Source organism: Nelumbo lutea, chromosome 8, assembly GCF_056320005.1.
Source record: "Nelumbo lutea isolate HS-2025 chromosome 8, American lotus-T2T, whole genome shotgun sequence".
Lineage (NCBI taxonomy): Eukaryota > Viridiplantae > Streptophyta > Magnoliopsida > Proteales > Nelumbonaceae > Nelumbo > Nelumbo lutea.
Window position 1 is genome coordinate 24,126,374 of NC_142691.1, and position 22,555 is coordinate 24,148,928.

The following is a 22,555-nucleotide window of genomic DNA, read 5'->3' on the forward strand; positions in this document are numbered from 1 at the left end:
GGGCTTTTTATCAAGCTCGGGCTCGGGCCCAAGTTATAGGCCCATAGATCGGGCCGGGCTCGGGCTTGGGCCTAGCATATTTTCATTAATGGGGACTAAAAGCCCAGCCCGAGCCCGACCCATGAACAGGTCTATTGATCGTTGTGAGCTAAGCATTTCGATTTAAATGGGAGCAAACAAAAACAAACTAAAACCTAAGCTATCCTGGGCAGCAATTCTTGCACAAACAACAAACCAAAAACCTTGTATTGTCCTCATGAATGGCGTTTGAGACTACATGACCATACCCTCGTCAAGGAAATGAATTTGATAAACAATAAAGAACGAGATGCCTCAAGTCTCACCTAATCATTGGTTATGAAATAATGACTTGATTAAATGATGTTGAACCAAGTTGACTTGAGGTTATTTGAAGCTATCTAAGTTCCAAGCAAAATCAAATTTCCTATGTAAGTTACAGCTTGCCTTCAAGTGGCATTACGTACTATAGTATTAGGTCTCTTATACTTATACATTGTTAATGTTTTTTTCATCATTTGAATCGTTGAATACTATGCTTTTCTTGGCTATCTCCACCTATGTTGGAATCGTTTGAGTCACTAGAGAAGTTGCAACCTCACTTAAATAAGGGATGGAGAAGAGGTAGGAGAGAATGTGTGCTCTGATCTATTTTCATCTCCGTTCAACACACTTTAGGTCATCGGAGTAGCAATTGGGTCAAGCAAATAATAGGAGAGCACATTTCTTGTGGTCTCCAGTACTCTTGCACTATCATCTTTGAAATTTTTATTTGTTAATAGTCATAGAAGAAGAAGAAGAAGAAGAAGAAGAAAGAAAAATAAAAAGAAGAAGCAAATGAGTAATTTAGGCTTAGTTTGGAAGGAACACAAATACAAATATGTACAATACAAATACATACAAAATACAAGGTTTGACACTGTAAATGTGTATTTGTGCTCTTTTCAAATGAGCCTTAATAACTTTATTAGTGTTGAACTAAAAAGGCACTTCCAGAAGTTCAAGTACTAAAGTAAGACCACCCCAAAGTACAAGGTACTAATATACAATTTACCCTATTTTAGAGGCTAGCGAGGCTCTAGCAAAGATAATTGCTATTTGCTTTTTGGGAAGTTTGTAAGGATGTAAATGATTTCTATTTTAAAACTAAAAATGATAATACTTATATGGTCATTCATGGAATTGCTAGGTTGATAGCAAAGATATTTGTGCCCTTACATTAGGGGTGGAAAAGCTCCTCTAATAAAGGTAGAGATCATAGAAGCAATTTTGGACTAGAACTCTGTAGCTAAACACGGATGGTAGATTTTTGTCTCCCTATAAAGCATTGTTCAAACTTCTGGCAAGAGACAATGAAAGTATTTTATTGGTGGATTGGATGCAAATTTAATGTTGCTCTTTCTCCATTATTGGCTGAAGCTATTGCACTTTTTAAAGCAGTGAAGATGACTAGAAGACTTGGCATTTCATGTTTGGAAGCAGAAATGGATTGCCTCCAGTTGATTTCTTTTTTTAATGGTACGGTGGATAACTGTCATCAAGATTTAGGCTTTATCAAGGATGATTTTTTGAAGGTGTGAAGGTTTGAAAGTTGGGTTCAAGTAGATTCCACAGGAAGCCAATGTTGCACCTCATAGGTTGTCTTAGTGTGGTTATGTTTCAGCCTGCTGGATGGTTGATAGTTTCCCTTTTTGTGTTTTTTGTTTATTGTGTCTTTTTTAGGTTAATGTTATTTTATATTTTTTCTTTGGTTTTCAATAGGTTTTGTTTGGCTGTATTGTTTATATTACTCTCTTGTTGCTGGCCTTTAGTTGTTTACCCTGTCGATCTATTGTTGTCTCAATTTGTGTTTTGCTTGTAGTCTCTTATCTTTTTTTAAATGAAGCTATTTTTCTATCCAAAAGAAAAAACAAAAATATGAACCCTCTTGGGAGGGTTTCAACTACTTTCACTAAGATGCTTTGAAGAAGAAGCGACCAAAATTAGCTTTATTAGAAAGTCAATTTCTCAACTCAATGTAAGCATTTTTTGGGGTTTTCACCACGCATAGCTTCAGTCCTAGACCTGTTCATGGGCCGGGTGGTTCGACGGGGGGACGGGCTTGAACATGCAAATGAGTCCGTAGGTTTAACCTCGGGCCAAAAAGCCTGGCCCGCAATAAATTCAAGCCGGGCTCGGGATTTGCCAAAATAGCCCAACTCGGCCCTTAAAAAACCCCAAGCTGAACCTCTCTTCTCTTTCACCTCTTTCCCCTTAGCCGAACCTCTCTTCTCTTCACATCCTCCTCAGTCCTCACACTCTCAAGCAGCCACACAACCAGCGAGGCGGCGAACATTCACCGACGCAACAATTCCGACAGTGAGTTCTCTCCTCTCTCTCTCTCTCTCTCTCTCTCTCTTTTCTCCTCTCTTCTTTCTCTCTCTCGTTCCTCTTCTCACTTCTCTTTCAAATCCCAGACACCGGTGAGGCGGCGAATATAGGCACCGACGATGGCAGTGAGTTCTCTCTCTCTCTCTAACACGAACTGACACACTTTTCACTGTTAAAATCGCAACTCACCGCGAACTCAACTCCAGCGAACACAATCACCGGCAGTGAGTAAAAGCCCGGGCTTGGGCTTCGGGCTTTTTATCAAGGCCGGCCTCGGGCCCAAGTTGTAGGTCCGTTGGTTGGGCCAGACTCAGGCTTGGGCCTAACAAATTTCTATTCATGAAGAGTAAACGCCTGACCCGGCCCATGAACAGGTCTAAGCTTCACAATTTTATATGTAAAGCCTATTTGCAACATTAAAAGTTGTGTGAAAGCATTCCCAAATGGGCACTAAGCCACATTGAAAAGAGTATAGATATCTTGGAAGCAAAATTCAAACACATGGCATCTAATCACACATTAAAAATACCATTTAATTCATGAGGAGCTATGTACAAATGGATGTTATGCTCTTTGGGTGTGTACATGGGTTTGCTATCATGAGATCCTATTTTCCATTGAAGAAGCTATAGGAACTAGCTTCACCAAAAAGTCAAGCTCAATGGAAGTATTCTAAGCTTTCCATGTGGGGTCACCTCTTAAAGTTTTTAGGATTTTTTTATGTGGGCCCAACTTTGCAAAGCCAAAAGCCATTGCATGAAAGCCCTATCAATCAGGTACTATTTCTCTTAACATGCTTCTTAAAGTAAAAATTGTTACCGAAAACATGATACCAGGAAAAACTTGTAATCATAAAAGTAATAGCCAATACTCTAGCAACCTAATAGTAGTCCAGATGGTTGTACAGAAGCCTATGGGATCAAATCCATAGAACCAGGCTCTAAAACACAATCCAATTTGGTTCGGTTTGGAAAAGATCTTAAATCAAACCATTTTTTTATGATTTGAGTCAGTTTCTAATAAGGTTTAGGCCATTTTATTGTGGTGGAATTTAGAAAGTTAAGACTATACCAAATTGCCATTTTTTTTTTCAAACATAAAGGTGCTATACACGTCTAAGGCAGCAAAAAAAAGATGCAATATCGAGCATTAATATTAGTATAATTGCACCCAGTACTACTCTTACCTAAGCATACTTAATTTCAGAGTTCTGATGGGATTCAAAGCATTAGTGTTAGTATAATTACATCCAAATAAAAATTGGGATGCAGCATGAGGACTATGTAGGAGATTACCCATTTTAGTACTATTCTTGCCCAAGCATATTTAACTATCAAGTTATAATGGGATATGATGGATTAATGCTGATATGGTGGCACCCAACCACAGCCAATTTCAATTTGTGGAAAAATACCCTGCAATTTACTATAGAATTTTGAATTTTACCAAACATACAATAATTGAAAATGTCAAACACACCTACCCCACACAACAATACCCGCCCATGTATTAACATCAATTTCGAGCCGGCATCCATCCAATTGTACGTTTGGCTGAACCGTCCTTCTCCCCTTCAGTTTCCTTAAGTTCAGTCAAAGGTAGAGACCATGTAACACCCTAGCCATAATTATGACACGTCTATCCTGCTATGTCCCACCCCTGGTTACTATGTAGTCTGTACCAATACAAATGCATGCAAGTGCAAATCAGAAGATTTTAATCACATTTTTGCTGCTCAAAAACACAAAGTAAAAGCTTTTTCAAAGTCCAAAGTCCAAACACAACCTTAATGGCATTGGTGCCAATCATAACTAACTTCCTTGCTCTGAAAGTCCGCATCATCAAACACGTGTGTGGATAAGGTCCAGTCATCTCATCGTCCACCTCGCTGCGCTGAGTCGCTGTGAATATAAAAAGTTAAAAACCCTTCCAACCCCCTCTATTATTCGCCCTGGTTGCATAATCTGAACAGCACCAATAATAACAAGAACCAGATCAACACAACAAGGAGTGTAGGGTGCTTAAACTACGCGTCCTCCATGGCTGGGATTACCAGTAGTCTACCTTTCAAAACACTCGTCTCTGAAAGAACGACTCCTTCTATTCTCTTTCTCTCCTCGCTTGAGTCCAAGTTATGTGGAATCCGCTTATGTAACCTTTACTTGGCCAAAATCGATTGCAGCCGCTCGTCTTCCGTTGCTCCGCAGGTCTCTATAACCGCTCGGTCAAGAGGATACTGGAGTTCCGGCGAGACGACGAGGCCAAGAGGCAACCGGAAGGCCGAGTTCGAAGCCGATTCCGCACTTGATATCTCAAGTATCAGGTATTGTTGCGTGCAAATTAATCTGTATTATATTCAAGTTTCCACTTGAATTCAGTGAGAGACGTCCACTGAGTCTGTTTGTTCTTGTAATGATTTGGATCAGGTCGCCTTCCGTAAGACTTATAGATGAACAGCAGAATATGGTCAGTTTTATAATTTTCACGGTTTGGATTCAACGTTGTTAAGTCTTTGATAAGTTCAATTAATTCTGTTTCTGTTAAAACTAATGTTCTTCCAGGTTGGTGTGGTGTCTAAAGGCGAAGCCCTTCAGATGGCCGAAGATGCTGAACTTGACCTGGTATACCATTTTTCTTTTAAGTAAATGTTTTTTGTTCTTGTAATTTAATTCTACTGACGATGTTTTATTAGACAAATTGCATATAGATTGCTACATTTATTTTTATCAAAATTTCACCTATCTATTTAATTTTCGAAAAATTTCTTTTTCTTTTTCTGCTACTTTCCCTTCCATTTGACATAAACGAACTCTAGGGAAACCTTATTCCAACTATTTGGATGAGAAACAAAACTCTTTCTGTGCCATTTCTCTCTGTCTAGGTCATAGTCTTTGTTAAATGTCCATGGATCGCATCAATATTGTCTTGAAGCACAGGTCACCTTTGTGGTTAAAAACATAAAATGGATTTCAGGGTTTTATACTAAAGAGAGTGCAACAAGTCTTGGGTTGTCTGGACGATCTCCTGCGAAGTCCTCTTGTTGTTATCAATACAATACCCAATGAGAGAAGGATAATGGTGTTAAAGTAATCTTCTGACCAAGATAGAAATGTAGTTATGACAATCAAGCTTTAGGATTTTATTTACAAATACCATGGGATAAAGGGATACCCTTCTGGCAAAAGGATTAGGGCCAGATGTTATGAAGGAACTTCAAGTAGCTACCTAGTAAGAAGGATAGCCTGAGGCTTCAAACACCATGGTCATATACAAAAGTATTGGAAAGGACAGAGAAGGGAACCTTTAAAAAAATTTCTGCTGAAAAGAAGGAAACCTAATAGGGGAAATCACCTGTTTGATGTAGCTTATTTAGTTCAATTCCTTTAATAGGTCTGGTTTACTTCCCATAAATAATTTATTCCCTTCCCATTCTAGTAGTTTTAGTTTGTGAAGAACCAGTATGATTCCATAAGAACCGATTTTTGAGTTGCTTTAGTTGTTTGATTTCAAGTTCTGGTGGTTGTATGACACTCTAAGCAGTTGCAACTTACCTAGAAGCATTTGTTTTAGGTTGATCAACAAGACTGTTAAGTACGTTAAGCATGCTAGAAATGGATTACCTCAAAGTGGTTCCTACTGCTATGTGAAAACTCACAGACTCTCCATTCTCACTGGACTCTTCAGAAGCTGGGATTTTGTATTACCTTTTATCCTAAATCCTGGAGCATCCCAAATGGAAGTGAATGAACACTCACAATCCATGGCTCTTTAAGGGAGATTATTGGAGCTGGAGAAGTTTGCAGGCTAACAATGGTAAGGCTGTTTTGACTCCAAAACTTGATAGCTACTAGGAAATTGATACCGACTTGTGGCTGAGAACCCTAGGTCATTACTGATGGATTCTTTCAAATCAGATTCAATTCTCAGCAGTGATGGATCATTATGATGGAGATGCTTTGCATTATAAAAAAGGAAAAGCTGATTTTTTTTTTTTTTTTTTTTTATCTTTCTCAAGGTCTCAATCTGCTATTGGTAGTGTTCTAAAGCTTCCTTGAGAGTCCAGTATGCAAAATGTAAAGACACTAGGCTTGAGGTCCAAAATATCAACAATCTGGAAGGTGCATTATAGAAAATAAGAATGCTTTTTTTTTTTTTTAAATCTGACACCTTACTTTTAGCATTACTATGTTAGATGCGAGATCCTCTGTGCTTACTGGTAATTAATCAAACAACAGTTTATATTGCATCATTTTATATCTTAATAGTTAATAATACTCTGTTGTACTTTGTGATGGAATTCCTTATGTTCTTCACTAAAATATGGTTCAAAGATGCTAGTGATTTTGCATATTGCTTCCTGGAGTAATTTATTATTGTCTGTGGAAGATGTAAGAAGAATCTGCCTAACCCTACACTTATTCACCAAAATTAAGAGGATAGGGAAGTTTTTTATCTGACTTGAACTAATAAGTGGATGGGAAACTAAAACATAACTCAAAGAATCCAAAATGCTCTGCTGATTCTTTTTCTTCTTACAGTTAAGATGGCATAACTTTATACTAGGAAGCAAAAGGAGAAATTCAAGGGAACCTTAGCTCTGGTAGAGGAGAGGGGAGAAAGCAAGACCTTACACAGCGTTGCTGAGGCAGCATTGAATCCATTAAGACCTCCTGCTTGGTGAGTGAATCCCCTAAATCACTAGCTAAATTAAAAAACCAAGAGAGGATTCCGCATAACCGAGTTTTCTAATGATGCATGATATCTCCATCTGAATGTCATTTGCTACTTGCATATCTTGAACTGCCTTATATAATAAACATTGTAAAAGGAAATAAATAAATGAACAAATTTCAAGATGTTCCAAGAGGCAAAAGCTTAAGATGGCATTATGCCATAACACCTTTAATCATGTTGTCCAATATTCTCCAATCTTAGTTGCAGCTCAACTAACATTTTACCATAGTTGAGAGTACTCCCAAATAAGTACCACCCAAAAGAAACGATCTTGATTGGTGTAGGAACAAGGAATTATTAGGTCTTTGTCCATCCTACTTTTCTTGTCTATAAAGGATACATCACAGAAGAAGTTGGTTGCTATAGTAATTTTTCTAGACCTGCTTTATTTTGTCTAGTACATGATTAACATTGTTAGGAGTATTGAACTTTGGCTACTAAGTTTCACTTTTATTTGGAAGGCACTGTTTATTTCTTTTAGAGGACTCAATTTGGCATTAAATATCCTTCTTTGCAGGTAATATTGTCACCAGATGCAGATCCACCAGTTGTTCGAATAATGGATTACAAGTATGACTTATTTTAATCCCATGTAGTATTTATTTGCTTGTTTAGAAGTTTAAAATTTGTTCCTGTTATCTTTTTCAATATTATTCAAGAACCTTCCTAGCATCTTTTTCGTTTGAGGCTTCTCAATCAACAACCATAATAGTGCCCATTTTTTATCAGTATTATAATGGCACAGTTTACAACCCTCCCCCAATAAAAGAAAAAATTTATGATTTACAATTTAATCTTTAAATAAATTTTATTTTTGCTTTCCCTTTGTGAAATAAGGTACCATATCCGGGGAAGATTGCATGGATATATTATAAGTAGTATTTCTTGGTTTCCATTAATGTGCTTGAAACTTTGAAATCCTGATTAATGTGTCAAATATACAACTCCATTTAGGCTTTTTTTAGTAAATGCAGTGGCATCTTGGCAATGCTTTCATAGTCTGGGCTGTCTTATCAGGAGGGTTCTTTAATGTTCATATCTGTCTCTATGGAACTTTCTTAACCACTTCTATATACTTGGCTGTCATGTTGTCATTTTGACATTTTCTTTTTTGGAAGTTTACTAATCTGTTATCCTTTGTAATGTTGGGATGGAGGGGGGGGGAGTGTTGCAGAATGTAATGTTGTGGGTGGCCTGATGGTGGTTGATGCAGGGTTTGTCTGATCCCTTGCTGTTCCTGTTATAATAAATTTTATTTCAAATAAAATTACCTTATCTTTTCTTTAAAAAAAATGTTTTCCTTTGTATTGACATTTTTCAGTCTATATCCAGAAAAAAAAGTGTATTTATATTTTATTTTCCTACTCTTGCAGAAAATACAGATATGAACAACAAAAGAAGAAAAGAGGACAGCAGAAAAAAAGTGCAGGTGAATGTCTTCTCTCTCTAGTGTTTTGCTGTGTGTAACTTGGTTTAGGTGTAACATGTATTCCATAAAGAAAGTGATATTAACATATTCCCACATGTGCAGAAAATCGCATGGATTTGAAGGAACTCAAAATGGGGTATGATTTTCTTAATTATTAATACTATCTATTTAATTTTTCATGCCTCTCCTCAACAGCATCCTTGTTTCTCTTTATCTTCTTGTGCCTTTATTTAGAGATTGAACTATATTCTGGTAGGAGTGCAACTTGGTTGGGCTTGGGTTGAGCATTTGTTAAAATTTGAATGGGCCTGTCCTAAGGGTTCAAGCCCAATATTCTTCAAATCTGGTACCTGACTTGCACTCTGGTTTCTGGTCTTAAAATTTTGATGTGGTTCTATACTTCTATGTCATGCTTTGAAATTTAGATATTGCCATGCTGGACAAACATGAATATGTGGATACTAAGGATGTCAACTGGCTGGGGTCAGTATGAAGTTGGCCAAACCTGAAACCAAATTGAGTTGACTACATCCCAATCTGAACTTGCACTACCCTGTGAATGGAGCACTAAGCAGGCCACGCAGGGTTAGGGCATGAAGTGGGATCAGGTGGGATGGGATAAGAGATTGAAAATGTTAATAGAAAAAAAAAGAATATGTAAAGAAACAATGAGGAAAATAGACAGAACCAGTTGTAATCTATATGGCATGGTGATATAGAAATAGAACAAATCATGACCTAACCTGTTTTAGTTGCCATTCTACAACCCGAATCCAATCCAAGCCCGATTGAAGGGCATAACAAACTTGTCCTTATAGATGTAGGGAGGGCAGGTATCCTAATTAACCTGCTTCCCTTGACATCCCTATTGGATACTTGCAACTTTGCCATGTACCTATGCAACTGAGATACTTGACGGGTTGGGATCTGCTACAAACAATACATGTACAATGGTCTATGTAACCCGATAATAAATGAACATATCAGTGATCTGTATAGTTACCAGATGGACAAATTCTTGGCATGTTTACTCTTGATTGGGTTTCATAGCCCATTGTACACCCTGTTTATAGCATATCTGGAGTAACACTTGACATCTCTGCCATGCACCTGGTTAACACAGATCTTGAAATAGTCTGGAGTTTATTGATGGAAAAGAACCCTAGATTGTTTAATCACAAGAATTAGAAGCAAAAGATATTACTGATTTGGTAACTATTAGAGTAGTTTATTGGATTTTCACATCCTGTAAAGTGTTATCTGGGTACTTTTCTTTTGCTTTTCAGCTTATTATGATATGTTTCTTTATTCTTTTTCACATTTACATGTAAACATGCTTTTATCTTTTATCTTTTTTTCCTTTGAAGAGAAATGTTTTAGTGTCTCAAATAGTTTTTTGCATTCCATTATAACCTCCATGCTGTACAAAAGCTTTGTTTTGTTAGGGTGTGATGTCAGTTAGGTCAGATTGGGTTCAAGTTGAGAGAAGGTCAATCAGAATCTGACGCAATTTGAGTTCAAGATTTCTCTTCTGGAACTTTGAAAACTGGGTGTGTTAGTAGGACAAATCTGGTTTGTTTGGTTATGACTAGGTTGGGAAAACCTGACCAGATACTTAGATTAGCCAGCCTCATTCGAGAAAAGCAAATTGGCAGGTTCATCATCCATACACACCTATAATTCAAGAGTCCAACTATATACCAGAATGACATTGTATCTAAAAAACTTATAACCAATCAAGCATATAATAAAAGTGGTAACCAATCAGCACATATTCATCAAAATCCGCCATGTGGGGGGTTTGATTGGCCAAAGTTCTTCTAGTATCATACCTTTCTGGCATCATAGATAAAGCCATAATTCAAATGCTTCATTTATAAATTTTCAGTCTTTTGTCATAACTTGATGGTTTAGTTCATTAAAAATTGGGAACTTATGCTGATAGTATAGAATATAAATAGGATTTTGTGGTTGGCAACGAAGGCATAAATATAATTAAGAAGATCTATCTTTCATGACATATCAGAAAAATAAGTATCTTACAAGATGAAGGGATACATCGGAGAATAAAGTATATATAATTTTTTCCAGAAGTCCTACCATGCTATTTATAATTTATACTGTAACATTTTGGGTAGGAAATTTATTTGCTTTTCTTTTTGATAGGTACAACATTGATTCACATGATTATTCTGTACGATTGAAATCGGCTCAGAAATTTCTCAGAGATGGGGACAAGGTTTACTAGAACTTTCTCATATTGTACAACTATTAATGCATATATGGTCTAGTTTGTCTCGTCACTACAAATCTGTGATTAGTAGGTCAATTCCTGCAGGTTAAGGTCATAGTGAATTTGAAAGGCTGTGAGAATGCGTTCAGGAACATTGCCATTGAGCTTATCAGGCGTTTCCAGAATGACATTGGGGAGGTATTGATCACATGCTTGTGTTTTTCATGAACTGAGAGACAGACATTACAGTAGTATAATGGTCTGTTGATAATTATATCCAATTATTCTACACGTTGGGGATTATTTTTAAGTCTGCACTATTATACATTGTCATCATTAGTATCTTCTCCTGAGTTTCTGGAATCAACTATTTGGATCCTGTTGTCATCATTAGACTCTTCCACCAAAGCTTGATGTAACAGTATAATCTTAGGCTGACAAGCATAATAACATAAGTTCGAGTCTGAGAGCAGCCACTTCGTGCAAAATATGCCAAAAGTTAGGTCTTTACCCAGTCCACCCCTCCCAAGACCTTGAATAGCTGGGAAAAACATTGGGTAACGGCCTTGGATTCTTCCATCAAAAGCATGTGTTTTCAGATGTTCTCCCATTACTCCTTTTGATAATAATTCATGCTAGTCACCCATATGCTTCTCCTTTTAAAGTCCTCAATTTGTCTCTTCATTGATTTGATTGTCCATTGACTGGATCATCCCATCTTTATATATGTATATATATATATATATATAGGATAGGGGTTCTCTCTCCGTGCAGGAAATGGAATCTACTCGTGTGAGTAGATTGCCACGTGAGAGCAACCCATTTCCTATTATATCTAATTATCTAATTACCTATTATATCTAATTATATAAATATTGTTAGATAATTAGATATATATATATATATAATTATCTAATTATATAAATATATAATAGTTATTATAAATATTGTTAATAACTAGATATCAAACCATTCAAACGGTTTTGACCATTTTTTATTATTTTTATTTTTTTTGTTAGAACAGGCCGACTGTTCAGTTCAAACAGTCGGACCGTTTGATCCGGTAACCGAACCCTTGACCGGTTCGATTTTAAAAACCATGATGTTATGTCATTCGAACGTATGACTCATACAACCCAAAAATGGAACCGTTCAGGCCACTGGTTTTCGGGTCGACGGTTTGACCGTCTGGTTTCAACGGATGGCCCGTTTTGACAACAAAAATTAAAAAAAAAGGCCAAAAACCACTGAATAGGTCAACGGGCTAATGGCTCAACCACTTGGGTCAATGGGTCGTTGACCGATTCAACGGTTTTTGGCCAGGGACCGGGATTGGGGTAGAACGGAACTGGTTGCCTGGACGGTTCCCAATTAAAAAAATAAAAAAAACGGACAACCTGTTCTGACAACAAAAATTACAAGCAAAAAATTGAGTGTGAGGTCCATTAAGCAGTACCATACGTGTTATGTCATTCGAGCGTGTGACTCATACGACCTGAAAACGGAACTGTTCTGGCCACCCGTTTTTGGGTCGACGGTTTGACTGTTTGGTTCAAACGGATGGCCCGTTCTGACAACAAAATTAAAAAAAAACAACCAAAAACCATTGAACGGGTCAATAGTTCGACCACCTGGGTCAATGGGTCATTGACCGATTCAATGATTTTTGGCCAGGGACTGAGATTAGGACAAAATGGAACTGTTTGCCTGGATGGTTCCCAATTAAAAAAATAAAAAACGGCCAAAAACCATTGAACGGGTCAACGGATTGATGGTTCGACCGCTCGGGTCAATGGGCCATTGACCAATTCAACAGTTTTTGGCCAGGGACCGGGTCGACAGTTCCATTCCAGCCCCTGCGAAGCAGGGCCCTCTGCTAGTATTTTTTTTATCACAATAGCTATTCCCAGTTTTCCTTGTGTGCTGATTCCTATTCTTGTTTCCTAATCTTTACATTCTAATCTTGATATGCATCTGAGCCACTTTCTGCATCAGCTTATGTTCAACTTTATTTCTCGATCTGGACTCTGTTCTTTTCATTTCTGGTCTTAAATTATCAGGGAGGACTGCTATCTCAACTGCTGCTATAGCAACCCTTCCTTAGAAGGGTGGCAAGCAAGACCAGGTTCTGGAATGAAAACCTCCATGACCCAAGAGGCTAATCTTAGATCATCTTATTAGTAATACTCTGGATTCCACCACCTATATATAACACCAACATCATGAGGCACCAATTTCTTCCAATCCCTTTGTCCATTTGCCAAATTGCTCTGAGTGCCATTGCAATAGGAAAGGAAATCACTCATATCTTTGAGAATAACGAAGGTAATCTCAGCTTTCAGGAAGACCATCTTATGCATACCTGCTCTGTGCTCATGGTGACTAGATGTCACCTGAATCTTGGATTTGTACATAACAATATAAAACAATATATAGACATTCCAATTTGGACGTAAAACAGAAAATTACTCATCTAGGATCTTACAGCTTATATCTATCTCTTGTTTAAGTTTACAGTCTAATAGACATGGCATTTGCAGCTTGCAACAGAGGAAAGCAAAAACTTCAGTGAGAGAAACATATTCATTGTTTTGGTTCCAAATAAAGCACTTATACAGAAAATTCAGGAACAGCCAAAGAAAAGAGAAAAACCAGCAGCAACTGAAGTTTCGGCTGGTGTTCAAGCATGGTCAATATTTCATAGGAATAGTTTCTGGAGGGAGCTGGTAAATTTCATTTTATTCTTCAAGGGGGGTAGAGATCCATATGTATTATCATATTATTGTAATACATCTTCCTTGGAACCACATTGTATTATTTTACCATAATATCAGAAGAAGCCTTTCTATATAAACAGTAGCTACCATATTCCCCTACTTACCAAATGAAATTCGGAATTCTTTTCCTTGTACTTTTTGATGGGTAACTTGACTTGGAAAGCGATCTCAATGGTCTTATGGCCACTACTCATTAATGTATATTATTGATAATCCCCATCATCCTATTATTTCTTGTTGTCTGGTCATAAGTGAAAATCATATATCAAAAAAGTCCAAGTTGTTGTAATCAGTAGGTCAAGTTTGTTTTGGGCACGGCTGAAAGGATAAAGACAGTGTCTGGTCGGTGCTCTCTGATATTCTGCTACATGGACAATATTTTTGCTCTCTAGGTGGTATCAGACCATAGACCAACCATTCACAAAATCTCTAAATTGATGAATGATGGGCTTTTCTATGACAATAATAGCCAGGTGGATGGAATTTCCAGTACATGATTGAAGCTTCTTAAGAACAAAAGTGGGCAATAAATCCATTTTCTTGATTTCTGAATTCTGATTCAGTGGTTCCTTTATATTATATGGATGGACATGCTTCAAATAATGTAGTAAGGTCAAACGCTAAGTGTTTTTTGATCAATAACACAATTCATTAATTATCGCACAGAGAGGAAGACAAACTTTCTTATCTTCCAACTCATGAGCTCCAAGAGAGGAAACAAGAGATAAAGAAAGAGAGAACAGAAAAAGAAGAAAATTCAGAAAGAGAGAACAGAAAAAGAAGAAAATTCAGATGGCTGGAAGTAAATATCAGTTGGGTCAAACACCAAAGATTCTTCTAGGCTGTGTTTGGCTTAAAGAGAAAACAGAAAGTTGAGGGGAAGTTATTGAAGACTTGTATGATAATTTCTTAGAGTTCAACCATGGAGCATTCACTAATATTAGCTGCAGTTTAAATCTAGAACTCAACCAATCATGTCCAAGCAACTTTTACCTTTAATAAGATATATTTACCATTACATTTGACCAATCAGAAATTGGATTTGATCCTCACAGAATTATGCTCATACTGTCCTCACACCCCTTTTTCAGCCATGTATTGAGAATATCTCCTATGAATAAAAAGAAAGTATGAAAATGTTCCCAATACACGGATGAATCCAGCCTCGATCAATCACGTCTTTTGCTATATGGTATAGCCGATGCACCACAAATCTTGCCCATTTCCTAATGGCTTTCCCTCAACTTTCTATTACTCTTATTTCTGATAAACCAAGCAGAGCTTCGGACTAGTGAGAACAAGGTTGGAAACTTGGAATAAGGCAGTTTGTGTCCACTCCAGGTGAGGTGGAGAGGTGATGGGGAAGCCCCAACTTACCAACCTAACGTTTTCCACAACTTCGTTAATAAGTCCTTCCATCCAAAGCGTCTCTTTCTCATATGACACCTTATCCTCCCCTCTCCATTCCATACCCACCAAGCCATCAAACCAATCAATATTCTACATTTTTACTAAAACACAGCAATACGCCATTGGTTGCTCATTAAGAGGAGAATTCCTCCCGATATCACACATCGCAATCAGTTTAGTTCACAGGTAAACCGGATCACAATTACATCATCTGATCTCCTACCCTGAGGTCGATACTATACTACCGACACCACGTTTTCCAAATTTTGATGAGTCTTATGTACCGTAACCACAACCTAAACCGTCAGAAAAGGAAAGAAAGCCATCCGTGCAACTAACTTCTAGAGTCAAGGATCTTCTAGAGGGGAACTAGGGTAACGGGTTCAAATCAATTGGTTGAAAACAATCCAATTGGATTTACTTTGGGCGTAAGATTTGCTTTAGGTGAGACCCAAAGAAGCCTAGATTCCAGCTTTCAACCCCAGTTCTATATGCCAGTTGTAGGGATCGGATTTTACCACATAGGGACCCTCGTTCAAGATTAAGAAGCCATTTATTGTTTTTTTTGGTACAAATAAGAAGCCGTTTTTCTTTAGTGTGAATTATTGCTTTGTCTGAATATTAATCGTGGTTGTACTTGTGAGTTCTTTAATGGCTGAAACTAAGGCTGTGTTTGGATATCCTTCAATGATTTGTGCCTTTAAAGCCCCAAAGCACAAAACCCATTACTCAATTTTAGTTGTTGTGGTGCGGGGCTTATAAGTGTTTTGCGTTATTTGTAAAAACAGTTAATTCTTACTATCTGTAAACACTTTTTGCAAAGCAAAACTTTATCACAATGGAAGCCCACTTATTCAGAAAAGTTCTCACAGAGCAATAAGTCACTCAATTCATCCATTATCAAACGTCCCCTATTTATCCACTAAAAGAAAGAGCAATGAGTGCCCTAAAAGGCTCTAGACAGTTAAAAGATCAATTATTTGGTTAAAGGACTAGGTGGCTATTGTAAGAAAAATAAGGGGTAATTTCGTCAAAATGGTCGTTGGAGAAAGCTCAGGAGAGAATGCATGGTGGTTGAATGGACGTAGCTTGACTTCACGGCAATGGCGACTCTGCAACCAACAGCGCCAGCCGTAGAAACTTTGAGTGAGATAGAGAGCTTACCTCCACCAATAAAAAGACCAACCAGAGAAGTCTACTTGCATTCTCCGAGACCCTGGACTTATCCATCGGAGAACGACGATGGAGGCGAGTGCTGGACTGGTTGCCGGATCTCACAACCGGAATGAACTCGTTGTCATCCATGGACATGAAGAGGTAAAAGAAAACAAATACAATCAGAGTTCAGATGTAGAAAACAAAGAAAATTCCATACAAATATGTATTTGCAATACTAACCTTTTCGGTTTCTGTCTCATTGCAGCCAAAGCAATTGAAGTCATTAAACGGTCAGGTCTGTGAGATATGTGGGGACGAGGTGGGAATCACGGCCGAAGGCGACCTGTTTGTGGCTTGTAACGAGTGTGGTTTTCCGGTGTGCCGGCCTTGTTATGAGTATGAGAGGAGAGAAGGGAGCCAACAGTGTCCCCAGTGCAAAACCAGATACAAGCGTCTCAAAGGTAATGTAATTAATCAACAATTTCTTCTTTCTCAGTTTCTCTGTCTCTCGACTACTTAGTTTGCAGAAAGCATCTTCATCAAGTTTATTTAACTGGATTTTCAGAAGAAATTAAACCAGCATACACAGAGTTCATTAATTAATTAGTCCTTAATTTGTATGTCTGTTATCTTTTGATAAATGAAGGGAGCCCGAGGGTTGAAGGAGATGAGGATGAAGAAGACGTGGATGATCTGGAGCACGAGTTCAATATCGAAGATGAGCAAAACAAGCAGAAACATCTCACAGAAGCAATGCTTTACGGGAAGATGAGCTACGGGAGGGGACCCGACGTCGACGAGAGCACTCAGTACCCACCCGTTATCGCCGGTGTGAGATCCCGGCCGGTGAGTAATCCGGAAACCTGGAAACTTGAAAAGCTGACAAATGTTCCTTGAAATTCTGGAATGAAGTCTAATAATACAATTTTCATGAAAACAGGTGAGTGGGGAGTTCCCGGTTGGGCACGCCTATGGAGAGATGCTGTCATCTGCCCCCCATAAACGTATACATCCTTACCCAGCTTCTGAGCCTGGTAAGAAATCATTCTAGGATTGATTTCCATGAAACCTCATATATGTGAAAAGCCAGTTTCAGAGAATTGATTGTTCTTTTTGTTTGATAATTTTGATACACAGGAAGCACGAGATGGGATGATAAGGGAGGTTGGAAAGAGAGAATGGATGACTGGAAACTGAAGCAGCAAGGAAATTTGGGTCCTGACCCGGACGATGTGGTCGACCCGGACATGCCTTTGTATGTGTTATTTTGTCCAAACCTGCAGCACTTAGGAGTCCTATGGACCGGAAAAGGATCTGGGTCGATTCTATTTGGTTGGACCAATGGGTCTAGCTACAGAATCACAAAGGCTGGATTAGTTGATCCCAATCCGCGTCTATTTGCTTTGCACTCGGAAATGGAATCTAAATCTCTCGGAATCAGAATTGGAATGATCTATTCTCTTCCACCTGTTTGGTTTGGTTCATACAGGATAACGGGAATTGAAATCAATATTAGCATTAACTAGAATGGAGTTCTCATTCCCAAGATAGGGGGAGGAAACACCTCTCACCCGTGTATTGAGAATATCTCCCATGATAAGTATGGAAAATGTTTCTAATGCATAGTGAGATACTGAGATGTACATGTGGGGTGCCCTCATAGAGTGTCAATGTGATCTCCTATCCTACATGGTGTTTGGAAGTATGGGCATTTTTTGGGATTGATTTACAAAAAAAAAAAACACCTATGCTTCCAAGACCCGTTTTTACAAGAAAACGCTTCTATCACGTAGTTAGTGAGCAATACTATGCTGTTTGGTAAGGTGATTTTCATCACCGTTTTTCATGTATGTACTGACAGGTAAGCACCATATGGGATACACAGTCAACCATCGGGGGAAACGGTTTACCGATGCATGAAACACCAAATTTAGTGTTTCATGCATCGGTAGGGTCGCGATTTTCTAGACATGCCCAATTTTTTAATAATCAGCTGAACCAAACAATGAAATACATGGGCATTTGTTGAAACGCCTATGTGGATCCGACATGGCACCATTTTTTTGAAAAACGGCCACGGTTCCAAACATCTCCTAATTAGAATGAGAATCAAATTCTGATTCTGCCCAACCAAACAGTTGGATTAGGAATGACTCATTCCAACCAATCAGATTGAATGACCCAATCAGTTCAACCCAATTCTTGTGCAGAACCAGTTCCATGCTAACCTGACCCAACTCTAGGTTTCCACTTTCTGGACCCAACTCTAGGTTTCCACTTTCTGGTCTCAATGTCACCAAGAAGGCAATAAAGATGAAATTGAGACTGTTACACTGATTCAGTGTTACAATGATATAGGAAAAAAGGTATAAAGAATGCCATGATTGCTAAGGATCCCAAGAAGATGGGCCCACCAATGATTTTTCCCTCAAATTTCACTGGAAAAGACTGGGTGATGGGCCCACATTACAGTGACCCACTCAAGTTACCTCACAAATCTACCCTAGTTGTAGTGTAACTTGTAAGATGTGACAATGTTATTGTGCTACACGTTGCAGGATGGATGAAGCTAGGCAACCACTTTCAAGAAAAGTACCCATTGCATCAAGCAAGGTCAACCCATATCGTATGGTGATCGTGACCCGGCTGGTTGTCCTTGCATTCTTCCTTCGCTATCGAATTCTAAACCCAGTTCATGATGCCATTGGGCTATGGCTCACCTCTGTCATATGTGAGATCTGGTTTGCCTTCTCTTGGATCCTTGATCAATTCCCCAAATGGTTCCCCATTGATCGTGAGACCTACCTCGATCGTCTTTCTCTAAGGTACAGTAGTCTTACACGGAAGCAGAGCACACTTCACATGAGTGATTTCAGACTTGGACCAGACCAGATGGTCAGCCATTTGAACCAGGAATGACAGTTCTCATAGTTCTTGGTTGATTGCCTGGTTCTTCAATCGGACTTCTTTAGTTGTAATTCTGTCATAGAAACAGCTAAGATTGAACTTCTGTTCCTGGGTTGTGTTTCATAATGCAGGTATGAGAGAGAAGGTGAACCATCCATGTTATCTCCGGTGGATATATTTGTGAGTACAGTGGACCCATTGAAGGAACCTCCCCTGGTTACAGCTAACACAGTTCTTTCAATCTTGGCCATGGACTACCCAGTTGACAAGATCTCTTGCTATGTCTCTGATGATGGAGCCTCCATGCTTACATTTGAATCACTCTCTGAAACTGCTGAGTTTGCTCGGAAATGGGTACCCTTCTGCAAGAAATTCGCCATTGAGCCCAGAGCTCCAGAGATGTACTTCTCTCAAAAGGTGGACTACCTCAAGGACAAAGTCCAGCCTACATTCGTCAAGGAGCGTCGAGCCATGAAGGTTGACAACTCTCACTTTCTTACAATCTGCCTGCATTTTGCTCAAACCCATCATTTTTTGTGCTGAAATTGCACTATTTCTTCTTGTTTGACAGAGAGAATATGAAGAATTTAAGGTCAGGATAAATGCTCTGGTTGCTAAGGCCATGAAGGTTCCTCCAGAAGGGTGGATCATGCAGGACGGAACGCCATGGCCAGGAAACAATATCAAAGATCATCCTGGTATGATTCAAGTCTTCCTTGGTCACAGTGGAGGTCTTGATTCTGAAGGCAATGAGCTACCTCGCCTTGTTTATGTCTCTCGTGAGAAGAGGCCTGGCTTTCAGCATCACAAGAAAGCTGGAGCCATGAATGCCCTGGTAAGGATCCAACACAGTTATCCCTGATTATGTTCAAATTCCATAAGAAATAAAATTCTGCGTTGAGTAACTTGAAGTGGGTATCAATGATTTAAGCTGTTGGATTTTGGATTTTTCTACTTTGCACCATTACATACAGTGAGAACTCTCATTGGATTTTTTGCAGGTTCGAGTTTCTGCAGTGCTTACCAATGCTCCTTTCATGCTGAACTTGGACTGTGACCACTACGTGAACAACAGCAAGGCCGTCAGGGAGGCAATGTGTTTCTTGATGGATCCCCAGGTTGGAAGGAAGGTTTGTTATGTACAGTTTCCTCAGAGGTTCGATGGCATTGACAAGCATGATCGATATGCCAACAGAAACACTGTCTTCTTTGATGTAAGTCCCATTCCAAATCCAACCTTTGGGCTACACTCTTAGTACTGCATTTTGTAGTCCACCTGAAGCCAAGAAGTAAATCAGTAAGATCATGTTCCTGGTTTCTGCAGATTAACATGAAAGGTCTAGATGGACTTCAGGGTCCAGTTTATGTGGGTACCGGATGTGTCTTCAGAAGACAAGCTTTGTATGGATATGAGCCTCCAAAGGGACCAAAGCGTCCCAAGATGGTAAGCTGTGACTGCTGCCCATGTTTCGGACGTCGGAAGAAGCTCCCCAAGTATTCCAAGCATGGCGGTACGAGTGGAGAAGGGTCTGCACAAGGTAATCTTGAGGACATTTGCCCTCTTAATGAAACCCCTGTATCCTAGTTTCTGTTCAATTGAATGACTTGTTTTCTTTTCATCAGTATTGGAGGAAGACACGGCACTGTTGATATCTCAAATGAATTTCGAGAAAAGATTTGGACAGTCGGCAGCATTTGTGACTTCAACTCTGATGGAGGAAGGTGGTGTCCCTCCCTCTTCAAGTCCAGCAGCGCTTCTGAAGGAAGCCATTCATGTTATTAGCTGTGGCTATGAGGACAAGACAGAATGGGGTACTGAGGTAATGCCCATGAGTCCATGGCCAGAAGTTTTGGCATTTTGCTTGGAATTTTCTAGGCAGAAAGAGGACAGGATAGGATTGGTTGTTTGATTTATTATAAATCTTCTTGGTTGGTTTTGAATGTGCAGCTGGGCTGGATTTATGGGTCTATCACAGAGGACATTCTTACAGGCTTCAAGATGCATTGCCGGGGTTGGAGGTCAATATACTGCATGCCCAAGAGACCTGCATTCAAGGGCTCTGCACCCATCAACTTGTCTGACCGTCTCAACCAAGTTCTCCGGTGGGCTCTTGGCTCTGTTGAGATCTTCTTCAGTCGCCACAGTCCTCTCTGGTATGGCTACAAGGGTGGAAACTTGAAGTTTCTTGAGCGCTTTGCGTACATCAACACCACTGTCTACCCATTCACCTCCTTACCTCTGCTCGCTTACTGTACCCTCCCGGCCATTTGCTTGCTCACCGGAAAATTCATCATGCCTACGGTAACAACTTCACTGTTCACATCATCATACATTCATTTGTGGTAGTGCAACAAAATTCTTAATCCGTTTTCTGTGTGATCCAGATAAGTACATTTGCGAGTCTATTCTTCATTGCACTCTTCATTTCAATCTTTGCAACGGGCATTCTGGAGCTGAGATGGAGTGGAGTAAGCATTGAGGAATGGTGGAGGAACGAGCAGTTCTGGGTCATTGGTGGTGTCTCAGCCCACCTCTTCGCCGTGGTACAAGGTCTTCTCAAGATCTTGGCTGGAATTGACACCAACTTCACTGTCACTTCCAAGGCTTCAGACGATGAAGAGTTTGGAGAGCTCTACACCTTCAAATGGACCACCCTGTTGATCCCTCCTACAACTCTCCTAATCATCAACCTGGTTGGGGTAGTTGCAGGTATATCAGACGCCATAAACAATGGGTACCAGTCATGGGGGCCACTCTTTGGAAAGCTCTTCTTCGCCTTCTGGGTGATTGTCCATCTCTACCCATTCCTCAAAGGTCTCATGGGGCGCCAGAACCGGACTCCTACTATTGTTGTCATCTGGTCAGTGCTTTTAGCTTCCATATTCTCTTTGCTCTGGGTCCGAATTGACCCATTTGTGGTAAAAGCCAAGGGACCTGACACTAAGCAATGCGGGATCAATTGTTGAGATCTTTGTTTTCTTTTCTGAATCTTTAGGTCTATGTACATTCTGATGTGGACAAAAAAAAAATAGATGAACTACCAGAGGGAATTTAGAACTCCAAAGAGAGATTTTGTTCATTCTATTTGATTGTACTCAGTTTTGTATTTGATTGAACTTACAAGTTATATACCTGACATAAAGGTGCCATTGCAAATCTATTGAAACTAAGATGTCCATCAGAAGTCATCCAGTTAAGCCATTTTCAGCAGTTACTACAAAACATAGCTCAGATTTTGATTTCTCCCCCCCCGGCTTATGCCATGTAAGACTTCCCCATCCACGTTTAAAACAGTCTTGGTAGGACTTCCTACCAATAACTTGATCTTCTACAATCAATAAACTAGTTTATTAAGGCTCCACTACAGAAATACTGTTTCCCAATCCAAAGGCCATATTTGTTCGATTTTAAATTGCATGCCCCAAATCCACAACCTGCGTATCAACATATCAACAATACCGAACATGAAAATACAGTGACTTGCTATTTTTTCCAAGCTCTCAAGTGCTTAACAAATC

The 22,555-nt window shown here is 39.2% G+C and overlaps 2 protein-coding genes across 3 annotated transcripts; both read left to right on the top strand.

Annotated features, from left to right (window-relative positions):
* The first annotated feature begins 4,316 nt into the window (after positions 1–4,316).
* LOC148843397 (translation initiation factor IF3-4, chloroplastic-like) lies at positions 4,317–13,638 on the top strand. Of its 2 annotated transcripts, none has more exons than XR_016103524.1 (9): positions 4,317–4,711; positions 4,815–4,854; positions 4,950–5,009; positions 7,640–7,692; positions 8,496–8,551; positions 8,654–8,687; positions 10,718–10,790; positions 10,876–10,982; positions 13,325–13,638. XR_016103524.1 is itself a non-coding variant. In XM_088958957.1 (9 exons), the coding sequence occupies exons 1-9, from the start codon at positions 4,428–4,430 to the stop codon at positions 13,610–13,612; spliced, it is 981 nt and encodes a 326-aa protein (XP_088815083.1). In that variant the 5' UTR covers positions 4,318–4,427; the 3' UTR covers positions 13,613–13,638. The 2 variants fall into 2 exon arrangements, 1 of the variants encoding a protein (XP_088815083.1); XM_088958957.1 differs by having other exon boundaries at positions 4,318–4,711; positions 10,890–10,982.
* Positions 13,639–16,134: 2,496 nt separating this feature from the next.
* On the top strand, positions 16,135–22,195 carry LOC148843398 (cellulose synthase A catalytic subunit 7 [UDP-forming]). The gene is made up of 13 exons (XM_088958956.1): positions 16,135–16,288; positions 16,395–16,590; positions 16,776–16,975; positions 17,070–17,163; positions 17,267–17,384; positions 18,688–18,954; positions 19,168–19,513; positions 19,608–19,871; positions 20,038–20,250; positions 20,361–20,574; positions 20,660–20,856; positions 20,985–21,338; positions 21,422–22,195. The coding sequence occupies exons 1-13, from the start codon at positions 16,214–16,216 to the stop codon at positions 22,001–22,003; spliced, it is 3,120 nt and encodes a 1,039-aa protein (XP_088815082.1). The 5' UTR covers positions 16,135–16,213; the 3' UTR covers positions 22,004–22,195.
* Positions 22,196–22,555: the final 360 nt, after the last annotated feature.